Source organism: Lipotes vexillifer, unplaced genomic scaffold, assembly GCF_000442215.2.
Source record: "Lipotes vexillifer unplaced genomic scaffold, Lipotes_vexillifer_v1.1 scaffold496, whole genome shotgun sequence".
Lineage (NCBI taxonomy): Eukaryota > Metazoa > Chordata > Mammalia > Artiodactyla > Lipotidae > Lipotes > Lipotes vexillifer.
The window spans coordinates 9,919,531-9,939,431 of NW_006786690.1; the positions used below are offsets into that span (position 1 = coordinate 9,919,531).

General features: G+C 57.5%; 1 protein-coding gene across 1 annotated transcript; it reads left to right on the forward strand.

Moving 5' to 3' along the window:
• Position 1: 1 nt before the first annotated feature.
• FAM131C (family with sequence similarity 131 member C) lies at positions 2 to 18,995 on the forward strand. The gene is made up of 7 exons (XM_007459274.1): positions 2 to 197; positions 13,497 to 13,612; positions 14,477 to 14,512; positions 14,776 to 14,869; positions 17,422 to 17,604; positions 17,872 to 17,982; positions 18,727 to 18,995. Exons 1-7 carry the CDS (start codon positions 176 to 178, stop codon positions 18,993 to 18,995), a joined length of 831 nt encoding a protein of 276 aa, XP_007459336.1. The 5' UTR covers positions 2 to 175.
• Positions 18,996 to 19,901: the final 906 nt, after the last annotated feature.

Genomic DNA, 19,901 nt, shown 5'->3' on the forward strand with positions numbered 1-19,901 from the left:
GGCGGGGACGACCCGGCGGGAGCGGCGGCTGAGGCGACCGGAGCCCCGGCCCCTTCTCCGCTCGTCCGCGCTTCCGCTGCGCCAGCGCCGCGCGTGAGCCCCGAGCCCGAGGAGACATGAGCGCCCGGCGGCCCGGCGCACCCAAGGCGCAGCGGCCCGGCCCCGCGGCCCCGTGATGGGCTCCTGCGTGTCGCGAGGTGAGGGGGCCGCGGACCGTAAGGGAAGGAGGTCGGGCGCCCGGGGCCCCGCGCCGGGGACGCGCGCACGTCCCCTCGGCCGCTGCAAAGAACCTCGGTGGGGGTAGCGGGGACGACCCGCCCTTCCCGGCCGGCCGCACCCCACCCCCGCCGAGCCCCAGGGGACACGGTGCCCCGCGGGGGGACAGGGCGCTGGGGGGGGGGGGAGCAGCGCGGAGAGAGAGAGTGGGGAGGTCACCGCATCCCCAGCCCCGCTTAGACCCACACCCCACCAGGGGGCAGAAGCAGGGTCGCTTCCTTTCCAGCAGCCAGCCACACACCCCCTGCCGTGTGCCTCGGAAGGGACGGAGGCTTCTGCTTGCTCCTGGCTTCTCTGGGGTCACTGCGGGGCACCAGGAGAGCAAGCAGACCCCCCTTCCCACACCCCCCAAGACACAGGCCTCAGTAGTTCAGTGTCCCCACTCTGTCCCCTTACCCCATGCCCCTGTCTTCAGAGTCCCTGAACCGCATTGGCAGCAAGGGGTTAATGGAGATGAACAGGTTATAAAGGAGGTTCCCCTTCCCCCACCCTCATCCCTAACTCCTTAGCCCCACCCCCATCCTCGGTCAGGGGACAGGAAGGGACTGAGACTCAAGCTGATGTTCTCAGTAACCCCTGGGCCTTTGACTGGGCCCTCTCCCGCTCTCCTTCTGTACCTGAGCTCCCTGGCTCTCCCCAAGGTGGTCCCCAGGGAGCCGGAGAGAGCTTCCCTGGGTGGGGGAGGTTTGGGGGTGGCAGGGACTTCTACACAGAGCAGGGGGGATGGGCAGATGGGTCTGTGGAGCCCTCCCCACCATCAGTTTTCTGACAGGCTGCTGAGCAACATTGTACAAGAGGCTGGCTGGGTCATTCTCCCACCCTGGTAACTTCACCCCACAGCGGGACCGGTTGCGGGGGGGTGAGGTGAGGGGGTGACTGAGGCCTTGGCTCCAGCTCTGCAGGCTGAAGCCAAATCCACTGACCCCCAACCATGGCCTTGGGGGGCTGCCACCTCACCCATCACCCCCAGTAGCTTACTCAGGTGTGGAGGGATGACCAGGCCTTGGGGAGGGGCTGGGCAGGCTCTGGAGGGGACCTTGTCCTGGGAGATGTTGGGGAAGGAGCGCAACCCCTCCCCCCATCCTCTGGCCTCTATGGGGCTCTGCCCACAAGTCCGTGTGGGACATTCGGATAAGTGGCTCAGGATGTCTCAGGAGGGTGTCAGGGCTGGGATCACGGGTGGGGCTTAGGCTGTGTGAGGTTCATTCACTTATTTATTCATTAAGCTGACGTTAGCATGACACCTACTGTGTGCCAGGCACTGTGTACACGCTGGGCACCCAGAGGTAGTGAGCCCGGCACAGCATGTGCTCTGAGGCCTACAGCCTGGCCAGAGGGGAAGGTAGTATTAAGAGTGAAGAGTATTTAGTGTTCTTCAGAACCCACAGGCTCTCAGTGTGTCTCCAGAAACCTCAAAGGCTCTGGGCAGGCTCCAGGTGTCGGGGATCTGGTGTTTCCTTGTTGACTGTGTCCCTCCCCCATCATTTGGCCATCATGTGCCAGGTGCTGGAGGCCCAGCCCCAGGTGGACTTGCCCGTGACCTGCAGACCAAGGTCAGGCTGTCAGGTGGTGCCAGGATTGGGGCTGGGGCCCAGGTCCTCTGGCTGCTACCCCATACCTGGTGCTGGAACCCTCTGCCCTGCCTGTCTGAGGTCACACTGGCCTGAGATGGGTCTTCTCCACCCTTCCTTCAGTGGCTTGGGCTCCTCGTTGTGTATTCTGACCTTGTCCCCCTCCTGAGGGATCGGCCTACTTCCAGTCTCAACACTCGCGCAGGCGAGTCGGATGCTCGTAAAGAAGGTATGAGACCACTTCAGCAGAGGACAGCCATCGTCCCAGTACTCCGGGTTCTGGGTGACCAAACCACTAAGTGGAGGCCACCCACCCCTCTAGTCATCACTAATGCTCCCAGAGTGCTTACGGCTTACCAAGTACTGGTGGGAACATTCAAGGCGCAGCTAGCTAACTTGGGGTCTTATACTATCACAGTCCCCAATTTTACAAACAGGGAAACTGAGCAGAGCCCGAGGCTGCATAGCTAAGAAAGAGCAGGGCTTCCCTGGTGGTCCAGTGGTTAAAAATCCGCCTTCCAATGCAGGGGATACGGGTTCGATCCCTGGTCAGGGAAGTAAGATCCCACATGCTGCGGGGCAACTAAGCCCTCGCGCCACAACTAGAGAGAAGCCCGCATGCCACAGTGAAAGATCCCGCGTGCCGCAACTAAGTGCCGCAACTAAGACCCGATGCAGCCAAAAATAAATAAATAAATATTTTGAAAGAACAAAGGAAGGGAGGGAGGGAGGGAAGGAGAGAGAAGGAAAGAAAGAAAGAGCAGAAGCAGGACTTGAACCCAGTCACGCTGACTCTGGAGCCTGGGCCCTTGTCCTCTGCACCACACAGCCAGCTCTCGGACCCAGGGCCGGACCATCCTACTCCTCTCCAGTTGCCAGCTGGAGCCCCCACGAGCCTCTGAGTCTCCACACCTGCACCAGTGGCTAACAACAGCCCTGTTACTTGAAGCACTTCCCTGTGTCAAGTGCTCAACCTGCAGCCAGGCCAGGAATTGCTGACCCCCTGCTGATGCCCATACCAAGTCCAGAGCCCACGTGCAACTGGGGCCACCCCAGCCAAACCCCAGGTGCAAGCCACACCTGGGAGAGCCACCCCATCCCAGCACTGGGCAGCAGTTAGCTTCTGCGAGCCAGGCCTGGGAGGGTAAGAGTGCAGACTCTGGGACTTCCCTGGTGGCACAGTGGTTAAGAATCCGCCTGCCAATGCAGGGGACACGGGTTGAGCCCTGGTCCGGGAAGATCCCACATGTGACGGAGCAACTAAGCCCATGCACCACAGCTACTGAATCCTGCACGCCTAGAGCCCATGCACCGCAACGAAGAGTAGCCCCCGCTCACCGCAACTAGAGAAAGCCTGCATGCAGCAACAAAGACCCAACGCAGCCAAAAGTAAATTAATTAATTTAAAAAAAAGAGTGCGGACTCTGGAGCCGGCCAACCTGGGTTCACATCCCTGCTCCGCCATGCACTAGCTCTGTGACCTCAGCAAGTTACTTAACCTTGTATATGTATCTCAGTGTTCTCATCTGTAAAATGGGAATAATACTGGTATTGACATCTTAGGGTTACTGGGAGGGGATTAAATGACTTAATTCACATAAAGCACTCAGACCAGTTCCTGGCATGTAGTAAATACTGTGTTAGCTGTCACTTTTAATTTTTAATTTTTATTATTACCCTTCTGTGTAGACAGCTAATCCAGACCCTCTTGGCTGGGAAAGGGCAAGCTACAGAGGCTTCGAGCACCGTCCTGCCTCATGGGAAAAGAAACAAGCATTTGAGGTGCTGAGAACATGGGAGAAAGTGATTGGGACCAGATTAAGGCAACAAAGCTGTTTCTAGAGGCTATTTTGTGTTCATTATCTATTTTTAAGCTACCATTTGTTGGGTGCTTATCCTGCGCTGCCTGAGGTATCACTCGCCTGACCTCGTTAGTCCTCATTCAGCCCTGGAGGGGGGATGTAGGGCTCAGAGATGGGAAGGGTCTTACCTGAGGTCACACAGCCAGAACACAGAGAGGCAGGATTTGAATCCAGGACTGTGTGATCCCAGAGCCTGAGCACGGAACACCTGCCCTTCGCTTTCTCATGTCCCCACATGGAGGGAGGTACCGAGCGTGTGGCCAATGCTCAAGGAATTCAGCCCTCTGGAATAACTCCAGTGTTAGCATTCGGTTTGGGCTTTGCTACCACCGATGGTGACAATCTGTACACAGCAATCTCTGTCTACCTGCCTCTGTCCAGCTCCGGGTCTCTCAGTGCCCATCCCATGCCCCTGGCTCCGGAGCCTCTCTGCCTGCCCCTTTCTGTCCCAGCCCACTCCTCCAGGCCAACCCATCAGCCTCTTGCCCCCACCCCCCACCCGGCCGGGGTCTAGTGCACCGGGCACTGGCGGGTGGTGAGAGCAGAAACTGGAGACTGAGGAGTTCCTTCTGGAATGCCAGGCATCTGATTATGTCTGGGAGGAGGCACAAGCTCTAAAGGAGCCGACCAGAACCACCCCCAGTACACAGGCCCACTGACTGTGACCCCCTCCATTCCCAGCCCCCTAAGGCCCGTCTCACCTTGGCCCTAGCAGAGCCTGTGAGCAGAGTCCCCCTGGGCACGGTGGAGAGACTGAGGAAGGGGTAGATGGGGCCTTGCCCCCCCCTTTTTAAAAAAATTTTTATTGGAGTATAGTTGCTTTACACTGTTGTGTTAGTTTCTGCTGTACAGCAAAGTGAATCAGGTATACATATACATATATCCCCTCTTTTTTGGATTTCCTTCCCATTTAGGTCACCACAGAGCACTGAGTAGAGTTCTCTGTCTATGCAGTATGTTCTCATTAGTTATCTATTTTATACATAGCATCAATAGTGTATATATGTCAATCCCAATCTCCCAATTCATCCCCTGCCCCCACCGGCCTTGCCGTTTAGAAGCTCACAGTCTGAGGAGGGAGACACAACCTTGCCCTTGGAGTTGTCTGGTGGGGGAGGCAGGACACACAGGTGGAAAAACAGGCTGAGGACCCTCTCAGGAGATCAGTGCTGGTCAGTGGTTGGAGCACAAGCTTTGGCGTTTCAGACTGGCCTAGATTTGAACCTCATTTCTGCCAGGTGACCTTGCAGAGGTGATTTAACCTCTCTGAGCCTCAGTTTCCCCATATATAAAATGGGCATAACAGTACCTACTTTGCTGGGTTGTTATTAAGATTGAATCAGAGATAATGGATCGAAAGGCCTAGGATAGTACCTGACACATAGTAGGTGTTCAATAAACAGTGCAAGCAAATCACTGTGTGCCAGTGCAAGCAAATCACTGTGTGCCAGTGCAAGCAAATCACTGTGTGCCAGACTATGCCCATTAGGGCTGCTGGTAAGGTAATAGCCTAATACATCTGAAGACAATCTGGGCAGGCTGCCTGGAGGAGGTGAGGCTAGATCAGGGTGTTCAAAGAAGTTGGGCCACAGGATGGCAGAGGAAGTAAAAAGGAGCTAGGATGTGTGGAAAGTCCTGAAGAGAACATGGAAAGGGACCCCTTTGGGCAGCTCTGAGTTGTACCAACTCACTTATGGAGCTACTGCTGTGGACGTGGACCTGGTGACCTGTAAATCAGTGTCCTGGGGGGTGGGGGGCACTTTTTCCCCTAAAGGCCAGGCCACTGCCAAGTTCAGAGGGACGGACTGCGGCCATGGCAGTGACTCACAAGGACTCACCCTTGGTGGCCTCCCTCTGCAGAGTCCCCCAGGGCAAGCTCCAGCCCTGGAGAAGGACCAGAGGAGTGGTGCCTGAGATCTGTCCCAGGGTCCAGAAAGAGGATGTGAGGTCTGGGAGGAGAAGGGGGACAGAGCCGCTGTCTTTTATGGAGTGCTTGCTGTGGTAGGTGCTTCATCCTCACGGCCACCCGCCAGTATTCTCATTTCACAGATGAGAACCCTGAGGCTCCCAGGGGCCGCGTCACAGGCCCACAGCCCTGGAGCTGACAGTGAAAAGCTGGGATTTAAACCCAGGGCAGGGACTGTGCAAGGAAGGCCTTGCCCGCTGTGCTGTCTTCGGTGCAAGGCAGGAACCTGGCATGTCACAGCTGCGCAGCACACACCTAGGGTGCGGATGGCTGGAGGACTGCATCGTGCACTTGGCCGCAGGGGTCCCAAGAAGCTTAGTGGGGAGGCCCGTGACTGTCCAGGGAGGGTCATCATGAGGGGCTTCGACTGCTGCTCAGTTTACTGTGTACTTTCAAGAGGAGGTCGACCCTCTCTGGGCTGCTGAGAAGGAGCAAGTTTAAGCCTGGAACCACTGTGTCCTCCTGGGGTGTGGAGCCCTGGGAGACACTTCGGGGGAGGTGGCAGCCACGACGACAAATGGGCTGGGACATAGGCACCAAGGAACAGCTCAAGGGGCTGGACGACCGGGAAGGAGGTGAGAAGAATCTGGGTGGTAATGTTGCAGACGCACCCAAGGAACGAGCAGAGAAAACCAGTGTGGGAGCGTTTGCAGCCAGGGGGCTTTAGGTGAAACATCAGGAGGATCTGCTCGGGTGGCTAGCAGATTGAGGAGCTGGCATGGGAAGGCAGGAAGCATCCTTGGTTCGCAGGGAAGCTCTGGTTGAAGGCAGAGGGATGGAGGGGACATCTAGATGACACCCCTCTCCTTGAAGGATCAGGGTGGCCCCGTCCAGGCTGCCGTGGCAACCAGAGGCCCGTCAGTTCTGTGGCCAGGGCAGGTGGGGGAGGGGGGCAGTCTGAAAAGGAGCCTCAGACCTTGAGTTTGGGGGAGTAGGGTGTGGACTGGGAAATGGGGGGAGGTGGTATCCCCACAGCTCCCTGGGGAGAGGAAGGTGCCCACAGGAGCAGAGGCTAGGGGTCTCCTCAGGCTATCCCCCAGCCCCCACCCCACGTGAAAGCTGTGTTTTTCCAGTTGCCGGTGGTGACGTGGCTGCCGGTCCCAGCTGAGCGAAAAGCAGCCTGTGATTTCACCCTGGGCTGGTTCATTACCTGACGTCTCCATAGCAACCAGCCTGTGACATCACAGGGCCAAAGTCCTCAGGGGAGAAGGCAGCTTTGGCAGAGGTGCCTGCACCCCAGCTGAGGTGGGGGGCAGGAAAGCTGGGGAGGGGGCTGGGAGCCAGGAGCCCACGTCCGCCACCACGTCAACAGATAACTTTGTTCAAGTCACGTCCCTCCAGGCCTTCGACATCACCTGCCAGCTCCCCTTGCTCCCTGGCCTGTGGTTGCAGAGTTTTAAAACAGCTTCGGGCAATGGGCAGGGGCCTGGAGATATTCCCTCACCCTTCAGAGTTCCCAGGGGTAGTCTGTAGCCAGCATCACCCTGTCTGCACCTTGGAGGCCCCAGCTTGTGCATGCTGGCACCTTAAGAGTGCGACTTTCAAATTTTTTTGACTGGACCCATAAGAATAAATTATTTTGCATCGTAATGCAGTACACACACATGCACACACCTGTGTGTCTGTAATGCAGTACACACGTGTGTCTGTAATGCAGTACACACACATGCGCACACTTGTGTGTCTGTGCAGTTTAAACAGAGGCTTCGTGAAATAAGACTCAGCCTGTCTCTGCAGTGGGTTCTGATATTTTCTATTCTACTCAATTCTACTTCATTCTTTTAAAATATGACCTAGTAAATTGCTTGCTTGACCCACTAAAGGATGCGCCCCTGGTTTGAACACCACCTTTGAGGGACCTGGAACACCACCTTTGAGGGACCTGGAACGTTGCCTTTGTACACATGGAAACTCTGATGCCCAGAGCGGGGCAGGACTCTGTCAGGGTCACACAGCCAGGACTGGGCATAAAGAGCAAGATGTATTGGACACTATGGGGTGCACGGCTTAGCCCCCATGATGCCACGCTGCCCTCGCTGCTCTTAGCGCCCGGGTCACTGAGCTGTGGATTCAGCGGGTGGGGGCTTAACCTGGCTCCACTTTCCTTTTCTCCGGTCCCCTCTCCAGACAGTCTCACTTGAACCTCCCTGGCCTGCCCGCCCGTAACAGCCTTCAGGCAGATTCCAGAACTCTCTAGCCTCTTCTGGACACTAAGTCCAGTCCACCCAGTTTGGATGACAACTTTCATCTCGCATCCCATCTGACCCTCTCCTTCTCCCTGTCGGCCATGGCTGGCTGCTCTTTACTCTGCAGCCCTCCCTCTCCTCTCTGGGTCCCTTTCTTCTCTGACATGGTGAGGTCTGGCATGAGGAACTTGAGAAAAAATGGCCTAGACATTTGTATTTGTCTGGAGCTCTAGTGGTCTCCCTTGGCTACCGCTGGCTCAGTGATGAAGCCTCTGTGTTGTAGGCATGCAAATATTCATTCCTTCATTCTTACAACAAATGTTTAATGAGCACCTACTATGTGCCAGGCCCTAGGCAGGTGCTGGGACTAACGTAGTAAATAACACCAGGTCCCAGTCCTCACAGAGCTCATGTTCCAGTGAGAAACCATGAACAAGGAAACAGACACACACATTGTGGAGTGATGAGTGTAAAACAGGGTGAGGGGATAGAAAGAGTCGGGTGTCATATTAAATAAGATGGTTGGGGGAGGCCCCACTGAGGTTGTATCATTTGAGCAGAGACATGAATGGAGGGAGGGAGTGAACCTGTAGGTGGCAGGAGAGTCCCAGATGGAGAAAAGGAACAAACGGCCAGTGCAAAGGCCCTGAGGCAGGAGTGTGTTGGAGTGAGAGAGGAGGAGAGGAGGGACATGAGGTGGGAGGGGGGCCAGGGTCTCTCGGGTTAGCACGTGTGAATTCTCTGGGGAGCCATGGCAGCGGTGGGGAGGGGCTCCCCACTATAGAGCCCATGTCGTGGGAGATCTGACCTGGTTTGACCTCTTGCATTCCCTGCCCAATTCCCTTTTCCCCCTAAAGTGATCCACCCTGCAGCCTCGTGGGGCTGGAGTCCTCTTGCCTGCAAGCAGCCGTCTTAGGGGACTGCTCAAAAATGGAGCAAAAATGGAGCCTTGGGTGGAGCAAGGCTCAAACCTGGCCCCTTCCGCAGTGTCTACTTGACCCTTGACAACACAATGTTCCCCTTTGCAGGCTTCCCAGATTTCTGCAGGTGAGTCTCTGGGAGCCCTTCATTTAGCCTGTGGGGAGAAATAGGTAGTCAGAGTCAGAAGGGGGTTGATGGCTGGGGTAGCAGAGCCGGTTTCAGCCACTTTGAAGAGAGCGTCTGCTACCCGCATCCCGCCTCCACCCCCTGACAGCGACTTTCTTCAAAAGTGGGGCCCTCAAAGCGTCTTGGTTCTCAGTTTGGATCCTGGTAGACAATTCCTGAGGAACAGGAGCAGTCTCCCTCAGCTGCCCATTTTACAGATGTGGAAACAGAGGCTTGGAGAGGCAAAGTCACTTGTTCAAGGTCCCATGGTAATAAAGGGCAGACCTAGGATTTGAACCAGGCAATCTGGCACCAAAGCCTCACCCAGCTGTCTTAGGAGCAGTTCCTCAGGAGCAGACCCTGAAACGGGGATGTGGGTACAGCTGGAACGTGAAGGAAATCTTACAGAGGAAACCAGTACAGGAGTGGAGAGAGTGAGGCAGAGGAGATGCAGCCAGGAAAGGGTGTCTGTCGTCCTGGTGGGGGGGTGGTTTCTGCCTAATCCCACAGGGAACTCTGGGATGAAAGTGAAGCTCAGTGTTTTCCCAGCCAAAACAGAGGAGCTGGGGTCCTGCCCCTCCAGTCACAGGCTAAGGGCCGCTCCGGTGGAAGCAGCATCACTTCCCAGTTTCAGCCCAGTTGCCCGCGTGCCCGCCTAGAAAGAGCCTCAGGTGCTGCCTGTTGGAAGCAACGTACGTGGGGAGGGGACGGGAGGGGACTGTGGGTGCACAGAAACAGGAGAAACAGATCCACCGGGATCTGGGGGATTGGGTGCAGCAGCCACACCATCCCCTGCCACCCAGTTCTTCCCTCCCTGTTACCCCGAGTCTCCAGTTCAGCCCACTCTACTCCATCCACCAGTGGCGCCCCCAGCCCCGTCTCTGGGGTTGCCCGACGTCTCTCATCTCCAGCCTCAGACCCTCCCTGGCCTCAGCTTCCTCCAGGAAGCCCTGTCGGCTTCCATGCCATCAGCTCCTCCGCCTCAGCCCGCGCTGGCCCAAGCCAGAAAGGGGTGGTGGGAGCCAGCGCCCAGGGCTGGATGGGCTGCAGGCTGGGACCAGTGTCCCGCAGAGGGCCCCCCTCCCTGTGGCAGCCCAGACGCTGCTGCTCCTGGCAGACTCCTTCCAGACCCCATGGCTTTGTGCAAGCCCCGCCCACCCGCTCCGTCCCCACCGTCTTCCCGCACCACCATCCCCATGCCCTCCTGGACCGCCTACCTCCTGGCCAGCTCCCTGCCATCAGCTCTCCTGCGCAGCCCCCAATCCCCACCCTGAGCTCATCAAAACTCTTTGTGCTTCGGAAGAGAGTGAACCTCGGCGTCAGACCCACAGGACTCAGGTCCTGACTGCCGGTGACTGACTGTGCCTGGGGCTAGTGGCTTCCCCATCTGTGCCTCAGCTTCCTCACCTGTCAGGTTGAGCCACAGATTCCTTCCTCTCTAGGTCAAGGTGAGGACTCTGCCATCACACTGAGAAAGGACAATGTAGAAAGCAGAGCGGTCCTCTGGTACTGCTGTTCCCCTGGCCCAGCCTTGTGTTTGAATGAGGGGCTCTGTGGGGGAGGTGTTCCTGCATCAAACTGTGAGCTCCCCGAGGGCAGGGATGGAGTTAATCCTACCTCGCCCCCAGGTGCTTGCACATTGTAGACGTCCAGTAGATGGGTGCTCAGCGGGTGAAGGAATGAATAGCTGCATGGATGGATGGATGGATGGATGAATGAATGCATGAATGAATGAATGAACGATCATCCCCCAGATCTTCACATAACTGGGCTTTTCCTGATACTCAGGCCTCAGCTCTGAGAAGCCCTCTCCAGCCCCTCCTACTTACGCTGTAATTTTTTTCTTTATAGCTATTATTGTTTCCTAATGGGTCTTACTCATTTGTGAGTTTTCGGTTAATAGTCTCTCTCCCTCGCTAGAACGTCAGCTCCATGAGAGCAGAAACCATCTCTGTCTTCTTCACCATTGTGTCCCCAGTACTCAGAACAGCGTGAGGCGCATAGTAGGTGCTCAGCTAATACTTTTCAGTGAATGGAAGAGTAACTAAATGCATTAATCAAATGAATGATAAGGGTGTTCTCTGTCATCCTGGGGGGGATGGAGGAGTCCTCTTCAATTTGGCCCAAGGATTCAGTCCAGCAATTCCAGCTGCTCAGGTCAAGGTGTTCATTCCCTCAGCAATGACTGTGAACCTACAGTGTGGTAGGCCCTGGGGATGCATCAGGGGCAGGCCGATCCCTGCCCCCCCCCCCACCACACACATAAATAATTTTACCAGACATCCTGTGCTAAATGCTGTAATAAAGGTGGAAATCATCTCCACAGATGTTTACAGAGCACCTACTAAGTGCAGGCGGGGTTCTACACTCTGGACGCAGAGCGCTGAGCAGGGCTGCCATGGTCTCCGTGCTCAAGGTGCTCACATTCGTTGTGGGGAGAGTGGTTGGACTCTTAAATAAACAGAAATATCAGAGGGTGATGACTGGTGGCTGGCACGGGGACAGGGAGGGCCACATTGAACAGCGTGGCCAGGGAAGGTCTCTCTTGAACTGAGTCCTGGATGATGAGGTTCAGGAAGATCTGGAGGCCAGAGTGGCCGAAACAGTGAGCGAGGGGGCGGGCAGAGGACTGAGGTCAGGAGTGGGCGAGCTGACGTGTAGGGCTGGCTCTTCTCCTAAAGTGCGATGCAAGGAAGCCAGGGCAGGTGAAGACAGTCTGACCTGGAATGCGATGTCCCTGCGCTGCTGGGTGGAGAGTGGATGGCAGGGCCAGGAGGGGAAGCAGGTGACTGTCGGTGAGAGAAGGTGATGGGTCCCACCAGGGGAGCAGCGGTGGGTATGGAGAAGGGTGAATCTGGAATGGAGCTCAGAGAGAGCCAGTGGGACTTGCTGGTTGATTGGATGGGGTTGGTGGGGAGAGGTGGGGAAAGCAGGACTCCGAGAAAGCTCCTGGATTTTTTTGTTGGTACAGCTGGGCGGACCATTGCATCATTTTCTAAAATTGGGGAAGTAAAGGAAGATGGACTCAGGTTTGCAAGTTCCATTTTGCCCGGGGTTTGCTTGAGATGCCTGTTGGGCATCCACGTAGGGAGCTGGAAACGCATTCAAGAGCTCAAGCGAAGAGTCGGGGCTGGAGGTGTAAATGTGGGTGTCAGCCACATATGGGTGAGATCTCTTGGGAGAGAGAGAAGGGAGGCAAGGGGCCCGGGATGGAGCAGTGGGGCGGGCTCAGGGGGTGAGCAGTGAGGGAGGATGAAGAGAGCCATGGAGGTGGGAGGGAAGCCGGGAAGTGGCTGGAGAGGGTAGGAGGGATGGGCGACACGCTTGTGCCTGGCTTGTGCCTCCTGGACGGCCACCGAAGATGGGGGCCGCTGAACTTGCCCCACCCCCGCCCGCCGTGCAGGATTCTGGCCACTTGCCAAGGGCTGTCTCATGAAAGGCTGGTTGGGGCAGGCGGAGGAGAAAATGGGAAAAGATGGTAAGAAGAGGTCGGACACAAGTCTGGCCACGAAGGGGACAGAGCAGTGAGCACGGAGTAGAGGGAAGCAGGGGCTGGGAGAAGGTCTTTAAAGGGGGGAAGAGGGGGGGCTGGGGCTGTCGCAGAGGTGAGGGGACTCCATGAGGCAGAAGAGAGGAGAGGGGATGCTGGCAAGAGTCCCTGGGCCGAGAGGCATTGCAGCCCGTGCCACGCTGATGGGCTGACTTGGTGGGGAGGGAACACGGGCAACACGAGAAAGAGCTCAGAAGCCCGCCCTGGAGGGAGGGCAGAGGCGGAGCCCAGACCCCAGGGGGAGGGACTGGTCTTGGACCGAGGGAGGACAGTATTCCTTTGTCACAAGAGAGAAAGCAGAAGATGTGGCATGCGGGCAGGGCAATGATTTGAGGTGGAGAGAGTGGGGTGATGCCTTCTGATGGTTCCCGGGTTGCACTGAGGGCTGGAGAGAAGCCAGCAGCAAGGTCCGGGGAGCAGCAGGGGTGTCAGTGTTGGGAGTTCAGGAAGGAAAGAGGATGAGGTACTCAACCTCGCAGGACGCAAACTAGCAGGAATCAGAGAAACCTAGAAGGATCCTTGGATAGCGGCCTGTGTGAGGCCGGCAGGCACCGGTTTAACATGACGCCCGTGACTTTCCCCAGCGACGTGCAGCTCGAAGGGTCCAGGCACGAAGCAGGCAGAGGGTTAGACTAAACACGGTTAAGAGAGTCCAGGGTATCTGCAAAGGAGATCTTGTAGGATACGCCAGTAAGTCTTAGCTGGGCCAGGAGGGAAGTGAGGGCATGAGGAGTTAGTGGAAGGTCGAGTAAGTGGATTGGACGTCTCCGTGAGGTCAAAAAATTGCTGAATTAGTGCAAATGGAGTAACAAGCAGATGCGCAAGTAAACCCCACTGGGGGGATCTGACTGCACTCCTCACCTGCTGTGAGCTTGAGTCTGTTTTCTACGCAATGATGTAATGATAAAGTAACGCCCATCTCTCAGGACTGGCTTGAGCAAGCTTCGTGAGCAAGAGAGCTCTGGGCTTTTCTAAGTTCCTTGTCTTTCTTTTTCCCAGATTTGCTCACAAGTACCCACAAGGACTGCCCCATGCCCCAGGGCACGGCCCCCCTGAACCCAGACTTGCCCTCCAGCCGCCCACCCATCGTGGCTCCAGACCATGTCACTGGCAAGGTAACTGGTCACGCTTCATGCCCATCTTCACCCCCATGTATGCCCTGGTTCCTGGGCTGTGCCCTACAGCTCCCCACAGGGAGCAGAAACCATTTCAGCCTCCTCTGTCCCTGCGGAGCTTGGCCGCTTCCTGTGGGATCAGGACCGACCCCTCAGGGTTGGGGCTGGGCATCCAGGGACTGAACCAGACCTATTTAGAAAAGAGAGTCCCACGCTGAAGGACTTCCCAACCAAATTAACTCAGCCTTGCAGATTAGATGTTCTGTTACCAGCCCACAGACTCCTTAGCAGCCTGCACTGCCAGCTGGAGAGTAAAGGAATGGAATTCTCAGTCCAGGTAGATCAGGACGATCTTGCTAGGGCCTCAAATCCCGTGCATAATTTCCATCTTTGCCCCAGAGGTTGTGGCTTGAACCTACCAGTTGATTTTTTTTTTTTTTTTGAGCACATACCACATGCTAAGCGTTGTGCTAGGCACTTTGCCTACGTTATGTCATTTACGCTTCAGCACAAGCTGTGAGATAAATGGCATTGTTACCATTTTACAGAGGATGAAGCTGATGTTCTGAGATGTTAAGTCACTAGTCCAAGGATACCCAGGTGGAAGTGGCAGAGTCAAAGGCCAGCCCAGGTCTGATCTATCCCCTAACCCACTGCGTCTCCTGGCAGAGCCATCGTTGCACCCCCCCGCTCCTCTCTCTGCATGCCAGGGGACACCAGGGCATGACCCATGAATAGGCAGACCCCGACCTCAGGGGCGACCAGAAGGCTGACCCACACCACCAGCCAGGGCTCCAGGATTCGCGCCATCTGCTGGCACAGTGGGCCAGACCCTGCCTGTTCCTCTTTCTCCTCTTGTTTTAGGACAAACAGATGGATTTCTGTTGGGATCCTTGGCAGGTCAGTGCACTTGCCCATCCCCCAGTCTAGCCAGCCCCAGCTGACACCATTGCCCCTCCCTCTGCTGGGCCCAGCCTGGACACACAGGGCTGCCAGCCCTGGGGGAGGGGGGCCTGATGGAAACAGGGCTGGGGATGGTCCTGTGGGGGGGTGGCAAGATGGCCAGAGGACGTGGGGAGGGTGCGTAATGGGGATGGGAGGGGTGGGGGAAAATCATCTTGCAGGTCTGCCCCACCCTGCTCACTCCCCCCACCTTTCTCCAGAGGTGCTTCCAGTCCACCAACGGCTACTTGTCCGACTCCAGATCCTGCTCCAGCAACTACAACGTGGCAGCCCTGGCCACCTCGTCCCTCGTGGGTAAGCTCCAGCTGCCCTCTCCTGTCTTGGAAGTTCGCACAGCAACCCCCAGGCTCTGGCGGCGGGAAGGTCAAAGCTGAATTGCAGCTGGAAGGACTGCAGCCCTGCTGGATTCAGCATTTTCTAAATGCCAGGTTCCGTCTGTGCTGAGCTCTGCAGGACTTAGGGCTCCTGACGCCTCCCCCGCCCCCCACCCCGCCCCGCCGCCTGACCCCACCATGGGTTAAATTGTTGGGTTCTCCACAAGTTCTGAGGGGATGGCCCCAATTTTCCAGGTGTCTGCCAGCTGTGGTCTCCCTGCTTCTCTGCAGCACATGAAACCTGCCCTTGTGCCAACTTGGGTCAGATTCCCTAGAAGCAGAGCCCAAGAGGGGAATTGTGCTAGTGATTTCCTGAGAGGTTATTCTCCAAGGAAACCTGTATGGAGCAAGGGCAGCAGGACAGGGCAAGGGAGGGAGCTCAGCAGAGGTGTAGTTGCAGAAAGTTGTTGCAGAAAGTCTTGTCTTTCTCAGCCTGATCCCATGGGGAGCACAGGAGCATGACTTGCACCACAGAATTCATGGCACTTTGAGGCGAGGTGGCTGGGTTTTTTTTTTTTTATAAATGTATTTATTTGTTTGTTTTGGCTGCGTTGGGTCTTCACTGCTGTGCACGGGCTTTCTCTAGTTGCGTGAGTGGGGGCTACTCTTCTTTGTGGAGCGCGGGCTCTAGGCGCGCGGGCTTCAGTAGTTGTGGCACGCGGGCTCAGTAGTTGTGGCTCACGGGCTCTAGAGCGCAGGCTCAGTAGATGTGGCGCACGGGCTTAGTTGCTCTGTGGCATGTGGGATCTTCCTGGACCAGGGCTAGAACCCGTGTCTCCTGCATTGGCAGACGGATTCTTAACCACTGCGCCACCAGGGAAGTCCCAAGGTGGCTGGTTTCATACTACTCCTCCATCGGTCCATCACTGGCTGCCACCTTCCGAGCACCTCTGGGTGAGGCAGCTCCCATCAGCTAAGGGCAAGGCTCCCAAGAAGGGCACAGGTGTGAGCCGGCAGCAGGTGGTGGGCACGCTGGACCAGCACGGCATCTGCCCCACGTTGACCACAGCACCGGCTCTTCTCAGTCAGCCAGCCTCTGCTCGCGGCTTTGCTCCTTGATCCTCAGGCTCCCATTTCTTTACATCCCTCACAGCTCCCCAGAAGGCCCCTGCTGCCCCCGCACACTTGCCCCTGTCGTTCCCTCCACCTGAAACCCCTTCCCTCCACCTCACCTGTGCCTCTGGGGGCCACTGAACCACCGCCTCCAGAAACCTTCTCTGGTTGCCAGCACTCCCCAACCTGTGCGGGGGGGGTCTCCCCCTTCTTTCCACCTCCATCTTTCCCATTTCCCCAGAGTTTTATGTCTCAGTTTCCTTCATGAATGCCCTTCTTTCTTAAATATTGCTGCTTCTCACGTCATGGCTTCTGGGACCAGTGACTCCCAGATCTGAGTTCTCAGCCTGGGTTAAAGGAGATGCCGAATCATTCTTGACAACCTTCTATCTATCATCTTCCACATCCGACTGGTCTACTCACAAGAACCCCTCCAGGCCCTCCTCCCCATCTGCCCAGCCCTGTCCTGTCTCTTGCTGGATCCCTTCAATGGCCCCTAATGTCCCCCTGTCTCCACCCTTGGCCCCTAATCCTCCAATGAGGATGTTCTTCCTAAACGACAGATCTGGCTTGTCACTCTCTTGCTCATTACCCTGCTGTGGCTCCCCATTGCTCTAAGAAGAACAGTGGTGCCCTCAGTCTGGCTCACTGAGCCCCCGGTCTGGCCCCTTTTGGGCTTCCCAGCCTCTCCTGCTTCCCTGCTTCTGGTGTTGCCCCATGTCTTGTCCCCAGTGGTCCTGGAACCATGCCAGACTCTTCAATGCCTTCATCCTCTTCTCATCTCTGGAAGAGCCTCCAGTCTTGCCTCTGTTTATCCAGCTCAAGCTGCCTTCCAAGCTGGACTCCAGTCTGCCTCTTCCAGGAAGCCTTCCCTGCCTGCTACAGGTCTCACCCTCGGCAGAGCGGGCAGTGTCCTAGGCACAGGGGCTGCTCTCTCGGAACTTGTTAACTAATGGATACAGGGAGGGCTGGGTGGATCTTGAATGGATCCTTGAGTGAATCTCCTTGAGCAGAAGGGTCTAAACTTGGTCACAAAGGGAATGAAGGGTGCGACAGGTCTAGAGAAGCACCCGGTGGGCAGGAGCATTGATTGGAAGCAGGACACGGCGGGGGGCATGGGGCCTGCAGATGTGTGGGGAGCATCTACGTGACAGGGCCTCAGGCTGTGTGGGAGGGCGTGGGGCAGGCGGGCAGCGGGCACGAGGCATTGTCCTGAAGGGAGGAACTGGACAGGCACAGGCTCTGTGGGTGTGGGGCTTCGCGGACGCAGGGCACTGGGAGAGGACCGGGCGCTGAATGGATGTGCGGTACAGGCCATTGGATTGCCCTGAGGTACTGTGGGGCCTGGGGTATTTGGGGTGGGGCCCTGAGCTGGGCCTTGGGTCAGAGCCATCACTCAGCTGCCCTCAATTGCCCCAGGAGTGGTGCAGAGCATCAAGGACCACATCACAAAGCCCACGGCCATGGCACGTGGTCGAGTGGCCCACCTCATCGAGTGGAAGGGCTGGAGTGCCCAGCGCTCAGCCTGGGAGCTGTCCACAGCCGAGGACGAGCATTACTGCTGCCTCCCAGATGAGCTGCGTGAGGCCCGCTTTGCCGCAGGTCAGAGGGCGGAGGGCGAGCTTGGGGACGGGGACTGGCCGGGGCTGTAGTCCTTAGGGGACCCAGGGTCACCACCTGGGCATCGTCTGGGCAGGCAAGAATAATGCCGTGGGGTGGAGGGGGCATTGGTGGGCACATGCTGATCAGCATGCCTGGGCATGGATGGGCAGCCCCAAGAGGCAGTGTCTGGTGCCAGCCTGACCTGGCACCGGATGCCCCACACATCCTCTGCCCGTGCCCCTGCTGAGCCGGGTCCGTCCCCCACAGGGGTTGCCGAGCAGTTTGCCATCACGGAGGCCACACTGAGTGCCTGGTCCTCGCTGGACAACGACGAGCTGCCCCCAGAGAACAGCCCCCGGGACGTCATCCAGCTACAGGGTACAGCCCGGCGGGCGCCAGGGCGGGCTGGGTGCGGCAGAGCTGGGGCTGCATGCCCGCTCTGCCCTGTGACCTCAGACAAGCCCCTGTGTCCCTCAGCCTTAGTTTTTCTTCATCTGAAAAATGGGACTGGTGATCCTTGCCCTGCCCATTGCCCGAGGAGTGCCACGAGCATAAAGGAGAGAAAGATAGATGATAGACAGACAGATAGATAACATGAGGATAGATAACCGAGGCATTAAGAAACTCACCTCAGATTACACAGCTACAGGCATCAGAGCCAGGATCTGAGCCTTAACACCAAGCACAGTCAGCCACCTTTCTAGGACCCCGGGTTACTACCGAGAGCTTCAGGGAGCCTGGGTCCTGGGTGGCGCCTGCACCCACCATCTCATCTGCTCCTCCCTGCGACAGTGAGGGCAGAGAAGGGAGTGGAGGCCTGGGAAGAGCGCTGGCTGTCCCACTTCTCAGAGCGCAGAAGGATTTGAGGGCTCTGGCTCCAGAGCCTGCTCTTAACTATTCTGCTCACTGCCACTGCCACCACCACCCTGTCACGCCCCCAGGGAGAAACTGGGGCTCAGAGAGATTCAGTGACATGACCAAGGTCACACAGCTTGGCAGTGGCAAAGCCAGATTTGGAGGCAGGTCTTCTGCCCCTCTCCCTGCCTCACGCTCCCAGAGAGGGTGCGGAGCCAGGTCTTCTGGACTCCTTTCCTCACCCCCACACCCCTGCTGCTTTTCCAGACCTGGAGAGCATCTACCTTCAGGACAGTCTTCTGAGTGTCCCCTCGCAGGATGACAGTCTTCTGGCCTTCTTCTCCCCCGATGGATGGCCCTCACCTGACGAGCCCCCCACCATCGCCTCTGGCCCGCAGCCCCCCAGCCCCGAACAGCAGCACTGGCAGCGGCTACTGGGGGCCCCGGGGCCCGAGGGTGGGGCCCGCCTGCAGGGCTCCTTCCCGTCGGTGGACAGTGGCTCCCTCTCGGAGGAGGACGAGGTGTTCTATAACTGAGGCGGGGGCCGGAGGCTGCTCACGCCGTGACCTTGCCTGGTGGGCAGCCCAGGTGTATCAGGACACCAGGGTCTGGCTGGGCATCTCTTGACCCCTCAGGGCAGGCACGGGCTGGGTGCGGCAGGGATGGGGGCCAGCATTCCTTGGGGACCATTCCGTGCCTCTGTGGACCTGCCCCCCGCAGTGGGAGCCGTAATCCCTCTTTACTTGGCTCAGGCGGGCACCTTCCCCTGCAGTTTCTGCCATGGGCGAGCTCAAGGACTCTCAGCAGACACCAGGCAGGCCACCCAGAGGGGCCAACAGCCAGGTTCCCAGGCAGACAACCGCGGAACGGCCTGGGAGACCCGCCTGGACCCCAGGGCTCGGTTCCTCGCCCCTCCCCTCTGTGCTTCTGCCCCCCACCAGAGGCGGGGTAGCCTCTCGGGGTACCTAACATCTGCTCCTTAGTGCTCTTCACGAGGATTCTGTCTCTGGAGTGTCTGTCTGTCCCTCACTCTCTGGGTCTGCTCCCTGGTGCCCTGCTCCCCGCTCCTTGCTCTCTCCTCCCATCTCCCTGAAGGTTCTCTGAAGACATTAAAGTGGTGGATTCACCCTGGAGGAACTTGGCCTGGTCTCTGCTGGGGACGGCATGTCCTCAGGCCCTGGCGGGGGGAGCTCTAGAAGGACTTTGGAGAGGGCCCCTACCCCCAAAATACACAGACAGCTGGTCAACCTGCTGCCAGCAGCCAGGAGGGTCCCCGTGGAGGATGCTTAAGGCTCTGTGGACTCTCCAAGGAACCACACATGGGGACCCCGCTTTGTCAACCCTGGCTCAGCCAAGGAGGAGGCTGAGGCTGCTGGAGTGAGGGAAACTGGGCCACAGGGTCGTGCTTACACATGACGACAAGCATCATAAGACCTGGTGGG

What these genes read in the sequence shown, in the direction of transcription:
- FAM131C (XM_007459274.1), top strand. Translation starts at nt 176, where the DNA reads ATGGGCTCCTGCGTGTCGCGAG. An exon ending in CAGACCATGTCACTGGCAAG is followed by an intron (nt 13,613 to 14,476) that starts GTAACTGGTCAC and finishes CTCTTGTTTTAG; the next exon opens with GACAAACAGATGGATTTCTG. An exon ending in TGAGGCCCGCTTTGCCGCAG is followed by an intron (nt 17,605 to 17,871) that starts GTCAGAGGGCGG and finishes CGTCCCCCACAG; the next exon opens with GGGTTGCCGAGCAGTTTGCC.